The sequence below is a fragment of the Cryptococcus depauperatus genome, chromosome 1 (genome assembly GCF_001720195.1).
Source record: "Cryptococcus depauperatus CBS 7841 chromosome 1, complete sequence".
Classification (NCBI taxonomy): Eukaryota; Fungi; Basidiomycota; class Tremellomycetes; order Tremellales; family Cryptococcaceae; genus Cryptococcus; species Cryptococcus depauperatus.
This window is the reverse complement of record NC_089468.1, coordinates 1,897,913-1,921,827: the sequence shown is the minus strand read 5'-3', so window position 1 is coordinate 1,921,827 and position 23,915 is coordinate 1,897,913. Positions and strand designations below refer to the sequence as shown.

General features: G+C 47.1%; 9 protein-coding genes across 9 annotated transcripts; 1 reads left to right on the top strand and 8 right to left on the bottom strand.

Annotated features, from left to right (window-relative positions):
* Positions 1–35: 35 nt before the first annotated feature.
* On the bottom strand, positions 36–807 carry L203_100738 (uncharacterized protein; the record flags this gene model as incomplete). Its single annotated transcript, XM_066210192.1, has 2 exons — positions 36–169; positions 222–807. The coding sequence occupies 2 exons, from the start codon at positions 805–807 to the stop codon at positions 36–38; spliced, it is 720 nt and encodes a 239-aa protein (XP_066066289.1).
* A 2,891-nt stretch (positions 808–3,698) lies between these two features.
* On the bottom strand, positions 3,699–4,440 carry L203_100737 (uncharacterized protein; the record flags this gene model as incomplete). The annotated part of the gene is made up of 2 exons (XM_066210191.1): positions 3,699–3,870; positions 3,923–4,440. 2 exons carry the CDS (start codon positions 4,438–4,440, stop codon positions 3,699–3,701), a joined length of 690 nt encoding a protein of 229 aa, XP_066066288.1.
* Positions 4,441–4,892: 452 nt separating this feature from the next.
* Positions 4,893–7,219, bottom strand: L203_100736 (uncharacterized protein; the record flags this gene model as incomplete). The annotated part of the gene is made up of 6 exons (XM_066210190.1): positions 4,893–5,094; positions 5,163–5,920; positions 5,965–6,335; positions 6,381–6,590; positions 6,644–7,076; positions 7,217–7,219. The coding sequence occupies 6 exons, from the start codon at positions 7,217–7,219 to the stop codon at positions 4,893–4,895; spliced, it is 1,977 nt and encodes a 658-aa protein (XP_066066287.1).
* Positions 7,220–7,387: 168 nt separating this feature from the next.
* Positions 7,388–11,475, bottom strand: L203_100735 (uncharacterized protein; the record flags this gene model as incomplete). The annotated part of the gene is made up of 16 exons (XM_066210189.1): positions 7,388–7,714; positions 7,766–7,931; positions 7,980–8,710; positions 8,759–9,073; positions 9,129–9,250; positions 9,306–9,399; positions 9,455–9,562; positions 9,657–9,674; positions 10,057–10,117; positions 10,250–10,536; positions 10,581–10,700; positions 10,755–10,850; positions 10,898–10,956; positions 11,024–11,112; positions 11,159–11,351; positions 11,409–11,475. The coding sequence occupies 16 exons, from the start codon at positions 11,473–11,475 to the stop codon at positions 7,388–7,390; spliced, it is 2,853 nt and encodes a 950-aa protein (XP_066066286.1).
* A 1,272-nt stretch (positions 11,476–12,747) lies between these two features.
* Positions 12,748–14,143, bottom strand: L203_100734 (uncharacterized protein; the record flags this gene model as incomplete). The annotated part of the gene is made up of 12 exons (XM_066210188.1): positions 12,748–12,780; positions 12,823–12,891; positions 12,940–13,008; positions 13,058–13,132; positions 13,180–13,248; positions 13,303–13,394; positions 13,445–13,472; positions 13,525–13,543; positions 13,629–13,641; positions 13,796–13,861; positions 13,910–14,017; positions 14,092–14,143. The coding sequence occupies 12 exons, from the start codon at positions 14,141–14,143 to the stop codon at positions 12,748–12,750; spliced, it is 693 nt and encodes a 230-aa protein (XP_066066285.1).
* A 289-nt stretch (positions 14,144–14,432) lies between these two features.
* L203_100733 (uncharacterized protein) lies at positions 14,433–16,013 on the top strand (the record flags this gene model as incomplete). Its single annotated transcript, XM_066210187.1, has 4 exons — positions 14,433–15,407; positions 15,457–15,579; positions 15,628–15,954; positions 16,008–16,013. 4 exons carry the CDS (start codon positions 14,433–14,435, stop codon positions 16,011–16,013), a joined length of 1,431 nt encoding a protein of 476 aa, XP_066066284.1.
* A 384-nt stretch (positions 16,014–16,397) lies between these two features.
* On the bottom strand, positions 16,398–17,446 carry L203_100732 (uncharacterized protein; the record flags this gene model as incomplete). Its single annotated transcript, XM_066210186.1, has 2 exons — positions 16,398–16,449; positions 16,503–17,446. 2 exons carry the CDS (start codon positions 17,444–17,446, stop codon positions 16,398–16,400), a joined length of 996 nt encoding a protein of 331 aa, XP_066066283.1.
* Positions 17,447–17,526: 80 nt separating this feature from the next.
* Positions 17,527–18,189, bottom strand: L203_100731 (uncharacterized protein; the record flags this gene model as incomplete). The annotated part of the gene is made up of 1 exon (XM_066210185.1): positions 17,527–18,189. The coding sequence occupies one exon, from the start codon at positions 18,187–18,189 to the stop codon at positions 17,527–17,529; it is 663 nt and encodes a 220-aa protein (XP_066066282.1).
* Positions 18,190–19,081: 892 nt separating this feature from the next.
* On the bottom strand, positions 19,082–23,755 carry L203_100730 (calcium/proton exchanger; the record flags this gene model as incomplete). Its single annotated transcript, XM_066210184.1, has 9 exons — positions 19,082–19,223; positions 19,268–19,381; positions 19,429–19,545; positions 19,592–19,739; positions 19,785–20,508; positions 20,555–20,740; positions 20,791–22,368; positions 22,416–23,342; positions 23,531–23,755. 9 exons carry the CDS (start codon positions 23,753–23,755, stop codon positions 19,082–19,084), a joined length of 4,161 nt encoding a protein of 1,386 aa, XP_066066281.1.
* Positions 23,756–23,915: the final 160 nt, after the last annotated feature.

Sequence of the window (23,915 nt, the reverse complement as noted above, 5' to 3'; positions counted from 1 at the left end):
CAGTATCCAACCTCGGACTCTTCACCCAAGAGGCCTCAATCCTCATCCAAGCCAGCCTTGCCCCTACACGCTTCTCGTCCAAGACCTAACCCAGTCCCAACGCAGTCCAGACCCACTCCAGCCATCGCAGAAATGACGGCAGTCTTTCCCACCACGTTGAACGGCACACCTTCACCCTGGACTACTGTCAAGCTGACGTCCTCAGCTCGGTTGATACGGACCAATATAACTATTGTATATGTTATGCAAGTTCCACGTCACAAATCCTGTGACATCTCTCGCTTCATTCGTTCCGGGTCCCAACCCAAACACAACACTCAACACTTGGTTCAAAGTCGTTTCAAGCGGTTCGCCATCCCTTGGTCTCCCCAGAGCACCATACTGCAACAATTCGTTCACCCAGTCGAGTCCATCTAATTCCGCGTCGTCGTCCAATCTTGACTGAAATACGACATAAGAGTCGTTGCCGTTAATTACACTGGGGATGATGATACGGTAGCCGTCCATATTAATTATGGTGGGTCTGTCGCTGGAGATTTGCTCTCTATGCACTCGCGTAGCCGCGCCACTCACGATATTATGCCAGTCAAACGGAATTCTGTCATTTGGAGTTGGGTCGGGATCGCGATTAGAGGGCCACTGGGCTGGGTTGGGAGTATCGTTGGCATCATTCTCTGGGAGTGTATAACGAGAAAAGGCAGTGCTGTTACCAGGACCGGCAGTAACTGTCAGGGATGATCTTGACTCGGCGTCTACTGGTACGGAGGTGTCTTCGTCTGACGTATACCAACTGTTACCAATCGACATGTTGCAAGGGATACACTCTCTGAATGCTGTCGGCTTTACAGTAATATATAAACGCCACTCGTCTGCAGTCAAAGACTGGCGCTCCCTTTTTCTTCCCTGCTATAATTCGTTGTAGACAATGCAACTTTGACTCGCATCTTGTCTTGGCGTAGTAGATTGACTGAGTCTGTTTCAGGATGATAGACAAGGAAAGGTCAGTCGGGCTGAGGATAATGTGTATGGCTTATAAGTGGTGTAGTTGAAATATGGTGGCAGCATCCAACATACCATTGCTAGTCCTTAATTTTCCAGAATGGACCCCATAGCCTCCTATTCCAACTACACATTTCCTCACCCAAGCTACCTCGAGTCTCAAGGTCTTCCGTTCAAAGCTCCGAGAACCAATCCAGAATCCTGACACCCCGTCGCCAATCTTCCTTCGGACTACTTGGACTTTGCCGACGTCGTCAACGGACGCGAAGCAGAAGCCTTACCGCCGCATCACTCCTTTGACCACCAGATACTTCTCTGGGAACTTTTTCTTTTCGGATATAGCCTGATATGTAGCTTCTCCGTTACAGAGCAAAAAGTACTCTGCAAACACCAGGATGAGATGTTGAAAAAAGGTGTTATCCAACACTCGGAGTCTCCCGCTGGCACTCCTTTTTTCTTCAAGATGAAGAAAGACGGCTTCCTTCGTTTGTGCGTCGACTACAGGGGCTTGAGCAGTATCACGACGACAAATCGCTACCCCTTGCCGCTCGCCTCTGACTTAAATCGACAAGCTCAGGTCCGCGAGCATTTTCATAAAGATAAATCTTGGGAACGCATACAACAATATCGGAATAGCCAAAGGCGAGGAGTGGAAACCCGCTTTCCGGATTCACTATGGACTTTTCGAGTATCTTGTTATGCCATTCGGTCTTACGAATGTTCAGGCTACCTTCCAGCATGTCATGAATTATATCTTTTGTGACGTGGCTGATGACTTTGTAGTAGCGTATCTCGACCATGTCATCACCGCCGTCACGTCCGACTCGTCCTGTCGAGACTTTGTCGGTATTGCCTAAATGCCAAGCTAGAAAAATACGAGCTCCATACCACTTCAGTGGAATTTTTTGCTTACCAAATATCTCTTTCCGGTCTGAAAAAGAACCATACAAAAGTGAAAGCCATCTGAGAATGGCCCGCTTCTGCCAATCGCCATGTCATCACCTTGGGATTCTGACATGGAATATAGCCAATAAATAATAATGCAACTCCGATTGCATTGTTGTGACCTTTTGGCACAGAGCGTGGAATTTAATTATTGGTATTTTTCATAACACTCTACAACTTTTGAGTTTTTCTCGAATTTGTTAATTTTTATCGTACGTTCATCAGTAACTTTTCGCATACCGCAGAACCTCTCACCCCTTGACAAGGACCCACCCAACCTCGTTGACAAGCATACGACGTCTTTGGCTCTTTGGAGTCATCGCCTTTGCCATTTCCAACCAGATGACCCAGTCATTCTCGAGACGAACGCGTCCGATTACGCTATAGGTGCAGTCATCTCCCAGTGTGACTCTGCCGGATCAACCAGACCCATCGCTTTCACCTCTAGGCGATTATCCCCCGCAGAATTGAACTATCCGGTTCACGACAAAGAATTTTTAGCAATTTTTTGGGCTTTCCAAATGTGGAGACATTACTTAGAAGGTCCCAAAGAATCTGTGTTGGTGTTGACAGACCACCACAGCCTTCAACACTTCATGACGACGAAACAACTCACTCGTCGACAGGCTAGATGGGCAGAATTCATGGGTGAATTCAACTTACACATCCAGTATCGCCCCGGTAAGTCAGCAACTAAGCCGGACGCATTATCACGCCGCCCAGACTATAAGCCCGCAGACCATAATTCCACCTCGCTATCCGCGGAGCTGAATCCTCAAAATCTGCGCGCTATGATAGACACCAACCCAGTCCGAGTACTAGCAATAACCACTTCAAGGATGCCCACTCCAGCCGAGGATTGTTACAGTTCCACTGTAACCCTTACGGAGATGGAGGGAAGTCCAACGGTGGAGGTTGGTGTATATAGTTATTTAATTGTATCTTGGTTTTCTCTTTTTCTTTATAATTATATCAATGCAAGTTCTGGAGAAATTCACTCTACGCCTGCATTTTATATGATAATACATTGTTAGACAATTCCAAACCCAAGAATCGAGAACCAAGAACCTAGAACCCAGTCTAGATATTCTCCCAGTCTAGATATTCTCCCAGTCTAGATATTCTCCCAGTCTAGATATTCTCCCAGTCTAGATATTCTCCCAACGATCTTCCAACCTGCATCGAAATAAGTAAAAAGCAAGACGGTAACACCTGCCTACCCAATAAACCACAAGTATTATCAGCCGTCAAGGCAGGTTGTAACAGATCTCCTCAACACCTCCTCCGACTTTCCCAAATCACAAACCCAGGCCCATAAAAGTTACTCTGAATACACCATGATATTGTCAAAAAGTGCGTTGGAAAGACAGCTTGATTGCGGTCTTTTGAGCAATACAGTTCCGTCTTCGTCGACAGATTCACCGAGACGGCTGTGTTTATTAACGATGGTAGACTTATATATATCTCATGTCATAGGATAAGAACAAATGAATACGAAAAGTTGACAAGTAAACTGCCACGACTTGGATGGATTCGCCGGAGCTCTATCAACCGTCAGACCTTGTACCCTCTCTTCTCCGCCCTCTGGCTGAATCCCAGTCATCCCACTACACGATACCCAACCCAACCACAACATCCTCTGCTCGACTGTCCTTCACCTGCCATCGTCCTGACAAACCCGCAGGTCTAATCCCCAGACAACTTTTCGACACCACTGCATATACTATGACTCCACTATTCTCCCACCGACAGTATCAAGACAGCGGCATTCTACTCGCTCCTACTCTTATCCAATCCACCCTATTCTGACATTCAACCATTGCAGAAACGGCAGCAGTCTTTCCCACCATGTTGAACAACATACATTCACCCGTGCCTACGGCCTCTCTCCCGTCGACGTCCTCGACTCTGTTGACGTTGTTGACTCTGTTGCCGCCTCATCTCTCTATATACATGTCCCAAGTGTGAACGCACACACCTGTCAACTCGCCACGCTCCCGTTGACGGATCATTGCGCTCGCTCTCAAACCTAGGCCCCAATATCTCGCCCATACTGCCTACATGCCGCCTGCTATCCATTGTTGCCCACACAGCACCTCCGTTCAATACCGCATTCACCCAGGCGTCCTCTTCCAACTCCCGGTCTTGTCGCCTTGTGGATCGAAATACGTAGGAGAAGTCGTTGGTGTCGATAACGATATAGGTGCCGTTGTTCGTATACCCAAACGTATCTTGGTTGAGTGGGACTAGGTCCGTATGCGTTTGCGTAGAGTAGCCACTCGCAAAGTTGAGCAAGCTGAACGGGATGGTGTTGTTTGGACGGTACAAGTCGGTCTGCTGGGCTGAATTGGGAGTATTGCTCCCACTATCGTCCGTCATGATAGCGCTGTCATCGGGACCGGCAGTGGCTGTGAGGGCATCTGATAGTCCTGTATCGGCGTCATATGAGACGGAAGCATGTCCGTACGACGTGCTCCAATTGTTACTACTCGACATGTTGCGGGGAATACTCTGAGGCTGTCGATTTTATGACCCTATATAGCCACCTATACATTCCGTGGGCCGGCAGTCGAAGGCCATGCCGGGACTTGGATGGAGTGCTGGGGCGAGAGGTGGTTGACTGAGTGTAGGTGGAATAGAAGGCAGCTTGGCTGGATTCATGCTCTGAGATCCATCAACGATGAGTTTTTTCCTTTCATCATTTAGACTTCTGCGGCGGTCATTCAACTATATATCACTCACTCAATCTATCCAATGGTTTGGCTTTTTCTCTCCGTTATCCTGACCGGCCGGCGCTCTCTTCTTCTTCTCCGTAATCCTTTGTCGACAGTGCAACGCTAACGGGTCGTGTGTCTAGGTATGCGAAGAGACACCAGCTGCATGAGATGGTAGTTGTCAGAGTACCCTCTGTGCTATAGCTTTATCTATAACCACCCTCCAAGCGACGCTCAGTTGCGAGGAGCGCGGCCGTTGTAGTCCTGACCGACCTCGACCGTACTGTGGCCAGTCAGTGCCGTAACGTAGACGCACTCACTAGTTGCCAAAACAGTCATGGCCAAAATCAATCTCATCGATACGCTGTCGGAGGGCAGCGACGACAGTGTCGAACGAACACAGACCATCCTTGTCCCACTCGCACCCCTCGTAGCTCTTGTCGATGGGAATCACAGCGTCATTTCTGAAAGAACGTCAGGCCGTGTGTCTGACCAACGACTTACAGGATGAATCGAATCTGTTTGCTAGACTTCTTCTCCGAGCATTCCACGACCTGGACGACCATGTGGGAGGCAAAGGGTACGACCTGCGAAGCGACAAAAGAAGAATGTTGGCGTCTGTCTGTAGTAGGAGGACCGGTGCTGAAGAGAGCTGTCAGGTTCAAGGCAGTCAAGACATCGAGCAGGACGACTTCGTGAGTGGCATCGGCGTAGATCGACTGGTTGAGAGGAAAGTACGCAGCGTTGGCGTCCAGGGTGGTATTGACAGTAGAGTCGGAATGGACGGGAGTCTGGGTGAGACGAGCGACGAACTCTTCCAGAAAACCTTTTCCTTGAGCAGCAGCGACAGGAGAGCCAAAGCCTTGATTGTAGTAAAAGATGAGGTCGTTGTAGTACTCGTCGTTTTCAAAGTCTTCTTGGGTGAAAACCTTACAAAAGGCAGAGTAGCCGAGGGCACTCGTCTCGTACGAACAGAGCTGAAGCATCGCAATGACATCGTCAAGCGTAAGCGTGATCCCGTCTATCTGTTGTTGAATTCGAGAGAGTGTGCTGTTGAACACATTACGCGCAAATGTGTTGGCCGCAGTCGAACCAAGGGATCCTCGGGAAACAATGTTGGCGTTGGGACAAGTCTCGTAAGGAGCGCCAGTGTTGTTGACACCAGACGTCTCGACCATGAGTAAAAGGTTGGCCTGGTCCATGAATTCGGGTACACCAAACATGCCCGCCAGAAAGTTTTGGGCAGTTTTGACCATCCGGTCCTAGTCAACAGTCAGCTTCAGTCGTGTAGATACTCTGCTCTCACTTGGGACTCTGTTCGAAAGACAGGCAAGGTACCAGCGTCGGTAAAGTTGTTCAACAGCGAACCATATTGCTGCCTAAAAGCTACGCCCAGCTCAAAGTTTTGCAGCCTTCCAAACGGAGAGAGGAGCTCGGCTCCAAGCTTGTATGTCCATTTGTTGAGAAATTCGAGGTCTCCCTTGGCGATAAAGCCGTCTTGCTGAGCTGCAGCGTTGGCGAGCTTGCTGGCAAATTTGGCAGGACCAGAGCCAGAGGTGGGATACCTCGCACCGTGTCGATACAGCATATGTACCTGGGTGATGCTGCATTGTTCTGGGATGAGCGGAGACGTATCGTTCAAGCCGTAAAAGCTAGAGTCTACCGAGTACCACGGAGCTGTCTTCATCAGCTCTCTTCAGCGCTAAAGATCGCCACACCCACAGAGGTTGCCCCAGTATTTGAATATATCAAACCTCTCCGAGCCAGAGTGGTCTTTTGGCTGGTCGACCGCAAGCGGAAAGTTGCTGGAAGCACCATCGTTGTAAGCATAGACAGCAGCAGTCGCAGCAGCAGCAGGCTCAACGCCAGTCCGAGTAGGACCTGGGTAGCCGACAACAGACTCTGGCGCAAACAACTCAGAGTTAACCGAGGCTATCAATATGCCACTCAGCTCATACACCCTTCCATAGCAGCTCATGACTCACTACCAGCAGGAGGATAGACGTCAGATACTGTCGACCCGACATGAATGTCCATTCTGCGTCTTTCAGCGACGGCACCGTTGGCGAGCAACGGAAGCAGGGTTACGAGGAGCATCATGAGAAGGCGGAGAGAGAGAGAGAGAGAGAGCGAATTGGCTGTTATGGTCGTTTTATACCTGTACTTTTTGATTTTCATTCCGACTTTATCTCTGATGTCATCAGCGATGTGCAAGCCAATTCGGGTTCCTGAAATAACAGAGCCGAATGAGCGACTGTCATATAAAGTGGCTTGAGTGTAGGTAGCTTGCGGATAGAATGGAAACAACGGCAAGGATGGGGATGCGATAGGCGGACGTTTGTTGGATGGCTTGGCGAGCTGTGCTACCTGCTCTTGTAACGAAGGGCGGAACGTGGTCTGCAGTTGGACGTCGTTGATCTAATAATGGTTAGTTGGTAGCAGCCAGCTCGAGAACAAATGGGTAGTGGGCAGCATAGTAAGGTAAGCCAAACGAGATTCAGTTCATGAACGTATTAAAATATTACCAATACCTATATTAAACAGAAGTAACGAATTACCATCGATTGCTTTCCAAGATTCGAAAAGTTGATAGTGGATGATGAGGATACTGTTTTGTATTATTCGGGCACTAAAGTCGACAAAAGTCGGCAAAGAACCAAGTGTCGGCAAACATAAAAGTTTGTACAGTATGGTGCAGATGCCGCATTAAACAGTATCATAAAAAGAGCTTATTCCTTCTTGGCTGATCCAAAGTTTTCCGTAAAGCGACTCAAGATGCCTTTGCTGTCGCTAGTAGAGGTGTTTAGCTCAGCAGCAGGGCCAACATTGGGAACCGAATGGCCTCCTGCAGCATTGGAGGTCTTGCCATGGCCAACTTCGGCCGCCCCAACACCTGCACCCTCGTAAACAGGAACAGGGGATGTGACCTCACCAGCTGTGGGTTCGTCACGGGCTGGCGCCTTTTCTTCACGACGGGATAGCTGGCGATTGACACCAGCACCACCCTCGGTAGCGCCCGCTTCTGGTCCGAGCAGGGGCTTTTCCTTTTTCTCAATCTAGATCGAAAGGTTAGCTTATGCATTCCCGAGTATACAGTAAAAACTTACAGCATAGCCGTTGGGCCCAACCTCAACAGGAGCTGATCCACCATGGGTGTAAGCGGGCACTTCTTCGGCATGAGCTTCATCGTGTTCTTCTTCTTCATCCTCCTCATCCTCCTCAACTGAACTGCCTTCTTCCTCATCCTCATCCTCTTCCTCATCAGATCCATACCTATTATATGTATAAGCACAGAATACTAAAAGACGTTCCACAACTTACCCCACGGCTCTGACAGCTTGAAGAATGGGACCGTCTCGCTCCATTTGCTCACTTGCAACAAGATACCTAGCGACAAGCATCCTTAAAACATTCCATACTTCCATCATTTCCTCATGGCTTCTAGCTCTAAAAGTGAATGCTGTGTCGCTGCCACGGAATAACCCTCGGCCACCGGGAGTCTTGCCATAAGCCGACGTACCATCCTTACGACCTTCGATATGGAACTTGTGAGATTTGGCAGTAGTAGCAGAAGAAGGAGGACCAAGAGTACAAGCGGGAAGGAACAAGCTCCAAATAGGGTGAGTAGCGGTGGTAGGGTCAGAAGAAGCATACTCGTGAAGGTACCCGGCAGGAGTAAGGACATAAAATCCCTCCTTGTAAGACTTGGTAAACCTCTTCTTCCGCTCAAGCATGCCTGTGTAAACCGGAATGACCGAGGGGTCGCTCTTGCCGGGATAGTCAATCAATTCAGGATTGCGCAAGGGAGTCTCAGGGTCAAGCAGATGGTCAGATCGAGCAGCAAAAGAGATCCACTCGCGATCGGGCATGAGTTGAGCCATGTTGATACCAAGCATACGCCATGATTCTTGGACAGAGGCAGACATACGGTTCTGCCACTCATCGAATGTCGCCCAAGCAGATTGAATAGATCGGACGATTCCTTCTTCAAAATGAGCAGAGTTTTGCTGCATGATGACGATGGACTTTTGAAGAGCATTTTCTTCATTCACCTATACGATTGTATGAGCATTGGCTCTTTAAACACCATCACGGCTTACTTGTCGTTGAAGCTGTTTCATGACAGCCTGGTTAACCGCGAACGGGTCCTCTTTGGCATGAACTTGCATTGGCGTATTGTTGACAGCCCCAATAGCTCTGGCCAAGTCCGCAATAGCCCTTGTAGAAAGCTCTCTCTCTTTGGCAACAGAGGTCGCAAGCTTGCCAGTATCGTTTTGGACATTCTTTATATGGGCCTTGATCTCCGTACGAAGTTTTTGGAGGTGCTGAACTATAGAGGATTCAATGGTACGGGCAAGAGAAGCATGAGCATCGGCAATCAGACGCGTCTTGTCTCGGATGGTATAAAACACATCCTGACAAACACATTAAAAGTCAGTACCTCAACACACGCCTCGAGTCAACACCTACCTGCATACCGCCCTCGCCAAGAAACTGGTTACCAGGCCTGAATGGCACTTGGATGACAGATCCTAGCTTGGTGAGCTCCTTGGAGGTGTTGGCCTCAATATCGGCGATACCCTCAAAGTAGGCTATGTCGACATATCAACCATTGTTTATTCTTATAACGCTGAATGCACAACTTACAGATGAGCATCTTGACGATAGCCTTCCATGCCTGGAAACGTTCAATCAAAATGTCTGAAGGCTTCAATTCATGTGGAGCCGTATTCTTCTTAATCTATTATAGCGGCAAATCAGATATCAAGCCTTCTGGGCACTGCTGGTGTTCTTACCAAAGATTGGTTTCTAGAGACAGATGATCCCGCTCGCGAAGTAGTCCTAGAAACAGTATCGTAATGAGACATGTTTCCTGTTGCTGTCTGTCCGTCTGTAACAAGTGTCTATTTTAAAAGTTACAGTGGATGACGATGTCGGCGGCAGAGCAGAGAGAAAGGATCGTCAGCGCCTTCTACCAAATAGTGAGTCATTACTCACCGAGTCTCCAGTTAGGGTCTTTCTCAGAATATTATGGCTGAAAGTTGGATAAAGAAGAAAAGAGAAAAGTAAAAAGATTTAATTGATATAAAAGAGGAGCTGGGAAAGGGACGAATCCGCAAAGTGCAGCATTAAGCCATGACGTCATTGCATTGCCCAATATGGTGATTTTATTCTATGGATAATATATATGAAAAAGGTAATATGGTAGCTCTGAATGATCATAAGAATATTATGGGTTGGTAAGTGTATGGTAAGAGCGTGATGTGCTATGCATCGCAGAGGCATGCAGTTGTAGTAAGCATTGCGATGAAGATGGTATGGGGATTCCTCGTAGATCCCAAAGAGTACTTGTTGAGGTATATTTTGTGAATTAGATGGCGTCCCTTGTGGCCCTCACCATAGGAGCATCACCACCAACCATGCTCAGCCTCGGATCCTGGGTTGCCATCGTGGTCGAGCTGTTTGAGTTATTAGTTGGAGGGAAATTACCATGTACATTGTTGATTTGAGGTTGTGTGTTGTATCCGGAGACTCCTTCAATACTTGGAGTGGGCTGCTTGGAAAAGGCGAGTCATTTATTTCTCGCAAACCTGTTCTCCTGCATGACCTGCGCTCCATCTTGCCATCTCTCTGGATACAATCCAAAAGCCTTTCTTCCCGTAAAGTCATGGCCTTCCCCATGTTTTTCCTGCCATTTGGCCAAACGACGCATGTACCGAGGAGAAGATTTGCCAGCAGGCCAGAGGTCGGCTGCCAATGTGAGAAAGTAAAATGTGAGGAGAAAAGCAACTGTCCACTCCAAAGCAGCGGCGACGGAGGTGATGCGGTTACATGTGGACGCTGAATGTCCTCTTGTCGAGGTTGAATCACCGCGGCACTACAAGATCAATCCAAAAGGCTTCACATTCGACAGCAACTTACGATACTATAGGTAGCAGCGAAAGCAACAGCTCCAGCAATGGCTGCGATCACCACTATAAGTTTGAAGATGGAATTTCTCTTAAGAGACTTTTTGTCTGGATGGCCTTTATGCAGCGACCACTTGATAAGGATGGAGATGTATGAGTTTTCAGCTGTGAATGTTGATGTACTCACAATCTCGCATGACTGAAAAATGGCAGAGATTGCTACGCTGACGACAAAGACGACCGTCATGGACCAATGGAATCTGCCGTGATGAAAAGTGTCATACTTGTTTCGTCAACCATACTTTTCTCGTGCTCTTTACCTCCACTTACGACAGAGAGAAGAACCAGTCCAACACTTCCAATGATGCCCCAAAAGATTGTCAGTATACCTGCATTGCAGTGGCCCATATCAGCTGCCTTTGTTTTTAAACCGCAAACAACACTTGGTCTGCTCACTGAATACTCTTTCTCGCCGGCGAAGATTGATTGGCAGTCTTTTGACATGTCTCAACCACCTCTCAGCCAACAGCGAGAGTGTGTAAAAACTGATCAATCCGTCAGCTCTGATGTCCCCTCAATAAAACGATTTACCTCGCAACGACACTACAAATCACTATAAACAACGTATGGTGTGCCGCACCCACATCACTGATAAAGACCACGCTGGCTTCATCTCCCTTGTATCTCGGTTTCCCTGCGTGTATCCACAATCCCAAGAGAGCTAGTATGCCTCCTAGCCAAGTGAAAGCTGCCACAAGGGGCAACAGGATATAAGGGCCAAAAACTTGACTTGCGCATCAGTACCGTCACAACGTTGAACAGGTATTGAGAGCGTTCTTACAGAAATGGGATAAAAGTGTCCGGGTATTCAACCAGAGTGGTAGATGCTTTCCGTCAGCCCCTTTCATGTCGTTGGACCACACTCTCGACGTTTTGATGAGCCTGACCGCCTGAATCAACAATCACTCTATTTCTCTCAACAGTCAGAATAAGAACAGATAGAAAGTAATAGCTCAAGTTTTTTGCGACTTTTACAATTTTCAAGTCACATTTGAGCTCTTTTCGGAAAGATTTTGAGATTCGACGTCATCTTATATCCGTTTCGGGCGGAAAAAAAACAACGGATAAGAGACCTACCGATACCCTTGTTGGCATGAGAGATGGAAAAGTGAGCCTCAACTTTGCAACTTTTCAGACTCTTTCCAGGTATCTTACGGGTGTTGTTCTGTGGTATGGCGTAAGATCCAAACTTGTACCATACTCTCCAAAACTTGTCCAGTTCTCGGCAAAAAAAAGTCTCTACATTGTCCTGGAAGTCATGATGGAAGCTTGTCAATACACAGTTAATCTCTTGAACAACCATTTTGATGACAACAAGCTAAACGTTATTGCAGCGTGTTGCAGCGACATTGCCGCATTTCTGGCCAGTCGAGTGCCAGGCGTAGCTGAGGTTGTTGTCAGGATCTTAGCCAGAGAAAGGCCAGAGGAACACAGTATATTGTGTACGTGAAGGACATTGTGTATGCCTCATACATAGTATAGTTGGTTCAACTGGGACCTGGCCGAAAGACACAGAAGCAGAGAAGATATAAGGAAGCACTTAGCATTCATAGATCCTCAGCGAATGAATCTTGATAGCTGTCTTCGTCTATTCCAGATAGATACATCTTGTCCCAGCACCTCTCGCGCCAAGGCCTCAAGTCCAAAGCCCGAGAATACATCCTCTTCCTGACAGATGCCCTATGCCAAGCTCATCAAGAGATGAAAGAATGTTGGAGTATATAGGCGCTGATATGTATGTATATTGGTTATGATGATGTAAAAGACTTTGAAAATGTTCATTTCTCAACAAAAGGTGTCTCGCGTCAAGAGGAACGTGAGCTGCATGATAAGATCACATAGGTGGTTTGACTGTGGCACGTGATCCTAATTGACGGTCGCTTTGTAATGAAGCATAGATGGTGGATGAGAATGAAATGCACTCTTGTTTTATCAAGAGGTTGACTAGTGTACTGTCTACTGTTTAAGATGAAATGTATCAATGCTTGTACGTTTGATTCATTATTTTGTACCATTCGTCCAGCAGGTGTGTTTGATCATTACATTGCATCCGGTCATAGTGTTTTTTGTAGGCAGACATTTCCCAAACGGCTATGAAAAAGCCAAAAGGAAGAGCCTCTTCAGGCGACGCTCTTCTTGGAACGCCCGCGGCCCTTGGTAAGAGTTAGATGTATCCACTGTGTAGTGTCGCTCACCCTCTTGGATGTTTCCCCAATATGCTCAGTGTCATCCACAGATCTACCCTTTGTGATCTTCTTGGGCTGCTGCACGCAGTGAGCGATATGAAACAGTTAAAAGAGGGAAAATCATACCTTTTTTTTGGGAGCCTCTTCCACGTCTTGTTCTTTTTCCGGCTCATCCTTGGTCTTTCTTGCGGATACCTGCCATGCATCGGCGAAAGTAGTGAGGTAGTGCGAGCAGACCACGCACCTTTCTCTTTTTTTGCGGGCTCTTTTCCTCAATGTCCTCATTCTTGGGCTCTTCTTTGGCCTTCTTGACGGGAGCCTGCCACTTTATGAGTTCCAGCTGTGGCAAGTATCAAAGAAACAAACCTTGCGTTTTTTAGGTTGATCCTCATCGACAGGAACTTCACCTTCATCCTTCTTGGTCTTTCTTCCAGCCTATGTTGAAGGTGTCAGATTTGGAAGATATCGTCGTGATACCAGGCGAGAGACCTTCTTGGTAGTAGGCTTCTCAATGTTGGCTTCATTAACGCCTTCCTCAACTTTGTCAGCCTTGGCAGAATCCGGGATATCCTCATCGCGGACTACAATCGCGCTCGTCAGATTTCAGTCAAGTGAACGTGGCATGAGTTACCGTGTCCCGCATCCCAAGCATCAATGATCTATATGCGGTTAATGAGGATGTTGTGGACTTTCCGCACTGCAAGCACATACTTTTTGTTGTGCATCCTCACTGAGTAGAAATGGCAGCATGAGCAACACAAATCCTGACTCAACACCTCTTCACATACTCCTCCTTCGCCCCATTAAGGACTTACGGAAGCTCGTCAACTATCTACATCGTAAGCAAGCAATTCCAAGGGTTATGATCGCGGGTGTTGGGACGTGTTTTGTCTAACCATGCTGGCACCAGGTAACACTTCACCATGCCAGAGGTGGAGACTGTATCGAAACACCATTCAGCCAAGGAGAAACATTAGCTTACAGCCGTCAAGTTCAGTAGCTTCATTAAAGTCATCTTTCCAGTGCTTGATGACTTCAGGAGTAGTACCTGTCGTATCTTTAGTCCCTTATCCCATCAGCCACAAAAATAACTGACAACCCCAATGGCGCCACTTGAAGCTTCCATTGCTGCCAGGAATCTCGACCCAAACCCCCATACGAAGTTGCCCCTTGTCAATCTTAGTACCTTTACATGGTTTCTTGCCTAGATGAATGATTACGCGTCAATTATCCAAGTGAAGCGACGCGAGATGCTCCATTAAAACCTTCAAGACTAACCATTGCAGGCCGCACGACCCGTCTTTGCAATCTCGAATCTGTAAGCAGGCATCTTTTAGTTACTGATAGAATTAAAAAGGAGAAGGAAAAAGGTGATAGAAACTGAATAAATCTATCCAAAAGGTCAATTCACTGACGTGCCTTAAGAATGACTTGAGGCGTAAAATAACTTAATTAAAAAGGAATTTTTTAGTAATTAACACTAGCGGAATCAATTTTTCTATTGAACAATCTGTAAACATACACGTCATAAGATATTTCCAAGTCTGTAGCAAATTTGTATCTCTATCTTTTATTTCTTTTTCTTCTTCTCTCTACATCCTCCTTATCATTCATTTAAAATGGCCCCTAAGCGCGCAGCTCCCTCATCAAAGTCCGCTCCTAACTCGAAGAAATCCAAGCCATCTTCCAAGGGCACTAAAACCAAGCCCACGAAGGAGACCCCCCTAGACACTATCAAGAATGTCGCCTCAAGTCTGTTGGACACAGTTTCTGATGCCGTCGACGCTGCTGGCAACCTTGTATTGGATGGAGGCGATCCTGCACCTGTGGATGACGTTGTGAACGAAAACGTAAACGTACCTGCTCTAAAGCAGAAGGGTAAAGCTGTCAAAGGCAAAGTGGAAGAAAAAGCTGCTGAAGTTACGGAGAAAGCCAAAGAGAGTGCCAAACCTATCAAAGGCAAGGCTGGAAAGGCTCTCAAGGATGCACAGAAGAAAGTTGAAAAGACAGACACCAAAGCTCTCAAGGATAAGGCTAGTAAAGTTGCCATTGAAGCGGCGAGTTCTGTTGAACAAGCCGTGAGAGATCCCAAGAATCGCAAACGTGCTGAAGACTTTTTGGAAAGTGCGGAAATTGCTGTTTATAATATTGCCGGCAAGGTTGGAGGTGTTTTGGAGGACACACTTGAGCAGTTTGGAGAAGCTAGCGGCGCTGCTGGAGTCGCTGAAGGTCTTGTGAAGAAAGAGAAAAAGGCCACTAGCAAGAAAGCCAAAACTCTCCCTAAGCAAGCTAAAGAGATTAAAGAAAATCCAAAGCGAAAGGCCAGAGAAGCTGTGGAAGATATTGAACCTGTCGCCAAAAAGACCCGATCTCTATCAAAATCGGAGCAAGATCAAGAAAATGAAGATGAGGACGTTCATATGCACGATTTCTCTTCTTCAGATGGAGGAGCTGATTCTTCGGATGACGAGTCCGATGTTGAGGATTTGGCTATTGTTGAAGCTGCTAGAAAGGTCGATATCGGGTCTTTGCCTATGGTCGCAAAAGATGACAAGAGTGTCCAACAAAGACTGAAGAAAGCTCAAAAGAAAAAGGCATGTGATCTCACGCTCATTTAAAGAAATAAAACTAACACTATACAAGGATGTCAATAAGGGGACTCTTTTTCTTGGCAGGATACCTCACGGCTTTTACGAAGACCAGATGAAAGAGTATTTTTCTCAGTTTGGTGATGTCACCCGTATCCGTCTAGCGCGCAATCGCAAGGTAAATTACCATCTGTCTCTTACATGCGCTCGCTCACATCTCTTTCAGACCGGTGCATCAAAACATTATGCCTACATTGAAATGTCCTCCGAATCTGTTGCTACAATTGTTGCTGAAACAATGAATAACTATCTCCTTTTGGGTCATTTGCTTCAATGCGAAGTCATCCCCGCCGACAAAGTCCACCCACAACTCTGGGTCGGTGCCAACAAGAAATTCCGGAAAATTCCTCGTGCTCGCGTTGAATTAATGAAGCACGACAAGCAAAGAACCGATGAACAAAAAGACAAGGCCGATAAGAAATTGTTGAAGAAACAGGGACAGAGAAAGAAGAAGCTGGAGAAGGCTGGCATTGATTATGAGTTTGAAGGACATGTGAGCTTGTATTTGAATAGAGTCAAACCTGATTTTAGCTGATAATTGTCCAGGCTTGATTCATTATCCTTGATATTTTCATATATGAACAGATTACATGTACCCCACAACGTGTAATGCAAAATGGATGTAATTTTGGCGTTTGAATCTTAGGTCTATGTTACATGCGAAGTCTGCAATTATGCATCTATTTCAACATACATACGGCTATTTAATACACTAGACCAACAAGACATATATGATATTTGGCAATTGTGGAAATCATAGAGTACGTGCAATATGGCAATTCAACTGGTATTACTGATCTGAAAAGAGGTTGTGTTCACACAAAGATACAACGCCTCACTCTCCAAATGCTATATTTAGATTTGAGTTGTATTGATATGCCTCGTGACCAGCACATGCTCTTTGCATTGACTGATCCACTCGTACAGCTCATAAGGTCAGCTTCTATGTCTACTGACGACTTCGATCCCTGCTGCTGAAGATGTCGTTCTAACACAACCAACACTGCTTTAGCACAAATCTCAGTCTCAACGGCAACGAACCTGATGGTACCCAACTCTTCCTCGTCCTCGTCCTCATCATCATCATCGTCCTCCTCGTCCTCCTCTTCAGACGAACTCTCATCCTCTTCTTGTAGAGAAGGATTCTGATCACCAAACGTGCCTTGAATAACATGACGATGGAAATGCTGACCATTGTGCTTTTCCATGTTTTCAGAAGAAAGAGCCATCGCCTTCTTTTCTATGTTGTTCTCGTTACCAGCAAAACTTGTCGATTTTTTACCCTCACCCTCGACTAAGTTTCCCAATTGAATAGGACTACCAAGCTGATCATGTTGATTGACACATTTCTGCGTTGATGGCGATATGGCAGGGGAAGATGGTGCAGAGACACGGATAATGGTTGGCGAGTGACTTGGAAGGTCTTCTGGATAGATTGCTGGTGTATGGAGCGTGACAGACCCGGTTATCTGAAGTTTACCGTCCACTTCTCGAGTACCCAGAGAACTCTCAGAGCCTTGGCTTGAAGAGAGCCCCTCATCCCCGGGTGATTGAGGAATCGCCAACCTCTCTGTTTCTCTCTTCTCTTGCTCTCTTTTTTGCCTCTCCATTCTGCGCTTCCTGACCCAAGCCATTCCGCCGCCATCGTCCTCATCACCGAGAAAGTCCCCTTTTCGTGACGTACTCAAAGAAGAATCTAAATTGGCGCCAACCCCAGCAGAACCCCATTCGACAAAGACGGGCTCCAGTTTGGCAAGGTAATCTTCTTCTTGCTTTGCAATTTGAGATGCTCTACGAGAACCGTAGACTCGTCCATTCAGCATCCTAACAGTGCCAGGAGATGCACCCAAAGCAGATCCAGAGGCAGGGCTTTGAGAGGAATTGCGCTGATGGTCAATTGACTGCTTCACGGGTGAAGGATGGAGAGTCTCTGGACGATGGAACGAGAGAAGGGAGGACACAGAAGCAGGAGGAGAGCCTTGCATGTTGTGCTTGCGTTCAGTCTCCAACGTCCATCGAAAAGGAGATCTACACCACGTTGGCAATCTCGACAAACAGAGAAAACTTACGATCCCATGAGACTTCCCGTACTCGAGCTTCTAGCAAGTGAAACACCCGAATTTGTCGGGCCGTCCTTGTTCTTGTCTTTGATCAGGTTTTTTCCGCTAAGAAGCTTTTTGGTACCCTTCCAGCTGCTACCCATCGTCCTACTCCAGCGTCTGCTGCTCCCTTTATCCCGCTCGCCGTCGTCTTCATCGTCCGTGTCATCGTCTACCGCCTCCTCCTCCTTCTCAACACCGACAAGAGATATCTGCCTCGTTTCCGAGCCGTTGGCATCCAGACGGCTTGTCCACGCAATGTTCCGGCCTGTACTCAAACTTCGTTGCCGACGCGGATCCGGAAGCGGAGCAAAGCGTATCTTTGGTTTCTCTCCGCCAGAGTTTGTCAGGCTGGGTGAAGGCAATGGCGACTGGGCAAGATCGTGGGAGCACAATCCGCTGTGATGCTGCGAATGGGGCGACAGGATGTGCACTGGCTGAGACGGCGGAAGGGAGCCATTGTTGGCAGGTGCCAGGCTGGGATACGGATACGCAAAGTCACCAGCACTGGGGAGAGAATTTGGCCCGTTGAGGAGAATACCACTGCGCGGGAGAGATCCCGAGGTTATATGAGGTGGGCTGCAAGAGACTGGAGATGATTCTTGACGTTGGATGAAATCAACAGACATGTTTGACAGCAAGCACTCCTCGCCCACGGGACGGGTTGGACGTGGGTAATCCGCAGGTTGCGCAATATATGGCGTTTTCTTTTTTGTATTCTACTTGGCCAAAATGTCAGCTTTAAAAGAGAACAAACTCTTTCAAATATCAAGTCAGAGAAACAAAATGTATTTAAACAAAAAAGGTAATGTTCATTTAGTTTATAAAAGCATCATTAGTGGCAAATGAAATTCATTTAGCGAAATAGTTCCGTCAATTCATGTCACATTGGGCATAGAAACTGTCCCGATCCTTTTACCGTCGGCTTATTGTTGTTGTTGTTGTTTACCATGACTCATGCCAAGATATGACAACTGTGTGTTTGCAAGGCAAAGAGATTAGTGTTTGAAACTGAATCTGAGCAGATTTGTATCACAACTCTCCAGGAAACGTACTCCTTTGAAAAGAGAAACAGCATTTCTGCATCGCATCCTCAAACACAATATCCACAGGAGATGATACATTTCTTGCCTGTACAGCCGTCCGGTAAAGCAGAATATATATCTGGCATCCTGGAAGACTTTATAGTTGGGTAAACGTCATGGGAACAGACAGTGACAGGGAGATACAGGGGCGATACCCTGGGATCTTATCAGCTTGACCTTGTCTGGGATTAGTCCATTTTGATGGCACATTAATTTGCCGAGCGGGAAATAAACACATGGCATATCGACAAAACAGGCCATAGTCAAAAGTCGTTACCGAGGTAAGCCTATAGCGACATTAACAAGTTGCGATAAAACAGCGCGAGTATTTTGTATTTATATATACAAATGATAAACCACACCCTTTCTCCGTTTCGTAGTCCCTCCTTGAAACTGTTTGAATGCTATTATGCAGAGCTTTCTCTTGTGTCGCTACTCATCCCCACAGCTTGCTTATAGCCGTGCTTATGCCAGCGTTGAAACCTTCCAAGCTCTCGTTCTTGAAAACGATATTGTCGTTTGAATCTTCCTGGCCTCGTGGAGGAGCATAGTAAAAGCCCATGATGAGCACAACATAACTGGGTGTCGTTAGCGACTGTGCTCCATGAGTGCTTCGACTTACGCAAGAACCAAGATGGATCCTCGATGATAATTACTCCTAGCTTCGATATAGGTGTATGTGAGCAAAAAGATTGACAAGATGATTGCAATCACATCCCAACGTGGGAAAATTAAACTATCAAACTTTCAGCTCATCTTCAAATGACGGTAGAAGAAACCAACGTGAAAGTGTTGATCACATCACCCATCTTCTCTGAGCCATACAGGGCACTAAACGCAACCATTGCCGGTATTTGGAGCAAACATACTTGCAAAGCATAGGCGGAGCCGATTTCCATACTGTTTTCAATTTGAGCTTTCTTCTCGCTTTTTGAAAATTCCTTACCTGAGAGCAATGTTGCCATTTAACGCAAAAGACATAGCATTCATAAACTCGGTAGTGTTGGGAACTAACGCAAAGAGGGTAAGACCAAGAAACTTTTCATCAATACCTGATCCTTTAAGCACAACGTCCACAACGTCAACCAGGATTTCTGCAGCATGTATCAGCACCGTTCATTGATGGTTTGCCGACGTACCAGCAATAATCGCATACAGCAGTGTGCAAGCCAAAAGTACACCAGCACTAACGTCCCGTGTCCAACTAGGCGCTTCATGACCGCCATGCTCTTTGCCATGGTCCTCATCTTTGGCTATCCCAACAGTATTTACACCCGCGTGGCCGTCTATTGGACTAGTGCGATGTTTCTTATCGGAATCCACTATAGAACCTTGATGACGAAGAGCAGAAACAGTAGCCACTGCAACAGCACGTGTAAAATCCTCAGTAGTCAGGCTTGAAGGAAGGCGCATGGGCGATAGACGAGTAGACCTTGAAGCCTGGTCAATGCTTTCGAGATAAGGTGTATAGCCTCCTGGCAAAACAAAGTGAGAGCCCGGTCGTGCAGTGTCAGGCTGATTGGACAGCTGCTGATGGCCATGAGAATGGAAGGTTGTCGTGGTAGGTGGAGCATCTTGTTCGTCTGTCTTTGGCAAGCCTGTTGGGTCAAGCCTTAGGCCGCCTTGTACGGCGTGTGGTCCACCCATAGGTGCAACGGGACTAGCTCCGATTGCGCCTGCTTGTTTATGCAGAGGTAACAAGTGTTGAGCTAATGCTTGAGGAGTGAGGCGTTGAGCCAGGGTAGCTTTGACAGCTGGGTGGTTTGGGCCCAAGACTTCTTCAGCCCTCATGAGTTGCTGGGGATTCTGCCAAATCTGAGCAGCATGTGTTCGCAGTGAGAACCATAAACCAATCATGTAAGACTAAGTCGTCGTCAGCATTGCCTTTAAATACATGAAGGATAATCACAAAAACAAGAATTGCAGCACAGCCATACATAAGTGTCTTGACATTCTCTTGATAAAACGGGTCCTTTTCCGGATCAGGATGCTTGTAATAGCATTGCTTACACGCCCAAGTGTTGTCGGGCTTCAACATCATAGAGTCTGTGCTGGATACGGAATTATCTGGGCAACCATTGCAATGGAGTTCAAACTAGATACCCAAATCAGTATACGATGTCTTCGTTCTGTTATAAAACTTACTGAGCCGTATGTTTGGTAAAACATTGTAGGAGTTAAAGTCCCAATGATAGCCATGATCAGCATTGTACTAGTTACACCAGCACTCTTGGCATTGAATTTTTGCTCTTTTCGCTTCAAGGCGCTTGAACACATGGACGCACCAGGCATAAGAAGCACGCCTGCAAGAATAGACCCAATGATGGAACCTTCTACGAGACGCCCCTTACCTTGTGTGAGGGCTATAGAGTAGAGGATAATTTCAATGATAGAACCAAATGTTGCGTTTATGACAGCCCCCATACCGATGGAAGATTGTGCCGAAATGGAGGCGACGGCCATGCCAATAAAGTATGATAGAGGAATTACACTAGCGAGGGCAAGAATAAAAATCAATGCTTGAGAAGTGATAAATCTCAAGAAAGGGGATATAGGTCTGCCGAGGTGTTCGTTTCGCTCCACAGCGGGGAGAATAAGTAATCCATCAACGATAGTGAAAAAGACTAGAGGTAGGAGGTTGATAAACAAAATATTCACACCTCCAACAGTGTACTTATAGTACTGCAAGCCCACAGCTCGATAAGTACAAAGCAAGACAGTTGAAGTTGGTCCAGAGGTTGGGGCTACTTGTCCAGCAGTGAGCCTTGCTCTTTTGAGAGTGAATGTAGTAGGCGAGTCTCCGGTCACAGTAGCCGATGCGGATCCGTCAGAAGACTGAGGGGCACCGTCTAAATGGTTTGATGGGGAAGGTACAGGAATTTTTGGAGCAGAGCGAAAGTTGATTTCAAGAGGCCGATACCACAAGAGATTGATGAGTTTCCATGACAGTTTGGCCATCGGAATGGTAATCACAAAGCTCCAGCATAGGATGCAAACAAACAGCATAACAGGAGCCACAACCAGGAAGAAGACAGGCCAATAGACCAGTCTACCGTACATGTTGGCACGTTTGTTTCTCGGACGTCTAAAACTATGCCTGCTGAAAAGACCCATACGTTCATCTTTACTGTCTTTACCCTTGACACCGGAAGCGAATGAGACACCATGTCGATCATTTGCGCGATTAGTACTAGTGGAAATACCTCTAGGCTGGCTGCTTTCCTCTGGGTGAGCACCATTGGATGCTCGCCGAAGCGTTTTGTTTGAGGAAGAGGCATCAGATGCAACTTGGCGTTGATGTTTTTTACTGACTGGTGACCCGTTGTCAACAGCACCGTATCCACTACGACCTTGCTCCTCGCCTCTTTCATTGGTCTCTTCGTCGTCGGAATCTTCGGGAGGTCCACCCTCACCTTCAACATATTTTCCAAATGGCCAACCAATATACCACGCCAAACCTCTGAGGGTAGTACCATAACCACCTCTTCCTCCACCAAATGCTTCTGCTCCACTCACCACAATGGCCACAATGAAGCAGGCTAGAGCTAACCACCAGCCAAATAATATGATCCAGAGAATGTTACCTGGTAAAAGGTGACTTTCGGCAGCGGCGGACGGGATGGAATGTAAAGCCGATTCAGCGTTTCGCGTAACAGACCGAGATTTGTGGTAGAGGGCGGGCTTCCAAATGGGAAGACCGAAAGGATGCTCGATATTGATTGCCTGTCGTCCTCATTAGCCAAAACAGACAACTATACAGGAAGACTGACATCTTGACGATCCCGCACAGTCACACCATCATCTGCGTCCTCGTCTTCTTCATCTTCATCTGAGTTACAGCCACCGGTTTCTTCTTCAACAACATCATTCACAATCTCTCCCAAGAGACTAGCCCTGTCGTCACCATCGTCATCTTCCTCTGCAGCTGAAGAGTATAGAGAAGGAGCATGCAGTTGATTGTCCCGGGGACTAAGTGCACCATCATAGGGCGTCTCGGCACCAGAGACATTTCCGGAACGAGGGAAATAGCCCCCTTCATGAGTACTCCTTCTTGAAACACTGGCGTTTCTAGCCTTCGATGTAATTCCGAGAGTTCTTTGCAAGCCACCTTGTTGAGCAGTGAATCCGTCAACAGGTATGCCAGTGGGAGGATTACTAGTCTCTGGGCTGATACCTTCTTCTGCCCACCGCCGCTGTTGATATTCTTGTTGCTTCTTCTTCTTTGCTCTTCTTTCCCTTTGCCGTTGCTTGATCAACTCTGCTCCGCGATCTTGAAGGTCTTCATCATCTTCATTGCCCATTTCACGAGCTCCAGAAGGATTATGTAGAAGAGCAGGACGTGCACGAGATACCGAGCGTGAAGAGGAACCTGCTTGGTTGATAGGTTGAAAAGGTTCTCGGGATGGCGCAAATTTAGTCCCACGACCTATCCGTTGGCTTCCCGATTGAGATTCCTTGTTAGATTGGTTGAAGAAAGCTGTAGGAGAGCCAAACGAGCCGACGAATGCAGTATGAGGCATACCCTTGTTACCACCCCAAGCTGCGTTGCGAGGAGTGGACTCAAACGCACCGCTCGGCAGAGCGGTGCGTGGAACTGTGGCGGGATCAAGAAAACTACTGTCTTCAACCGAAGAGAAAGATGTACGTGTCGGTGTCAAGACGGGTCTTGCAGCATGAGGCGATGTTGTCTGCGACCGCTTAAACTCGTCAGCTCTGAACGACATGGCCACAATGGAAGCAAAAGGTAGATGCAAAAACGAAATGAAAGAGAATGGACGTGTCTTGTAAAAGTGACAGGACACGGACACCCTCACATGCGGTCTCGCGTGCACTAACGCCGAAACACGCGTCACGGATATATCCCAAACTACGAAAAAGCGCTCACCAAGTTACCCCGAGAAGGCTTTCCCTTCCCAAGCTCTTGTTGTCGTTGCTGCTGTCCGCTGTTCGACCTTTTCATCTCTGGTGGATGCTGTCGGGTGTCTTTAGAGAGCGCCGTAGGCGATGTGGTCATAGTAGCCGCGAATACTTCAGAAGCGGTTGACTGCTTGCCAGGAGCTGGGAAGTTTGTGATGTTGTCGTCGTCGTCGTTGCCATTGCGAGGGGACATGATTAATGGGCGAAGATAGCAAGATGAGATTCCGTTGATTTCTCTTTGTCTGCTCGCTTTGGCATCAAATGAACGGGAAGCTGGACAAAGGACGACCTTTCTGGCTTGTGGCGAGCATGCTATGGTGGACCAGTCAGTTTCTGTGAATGGTATATGCTCT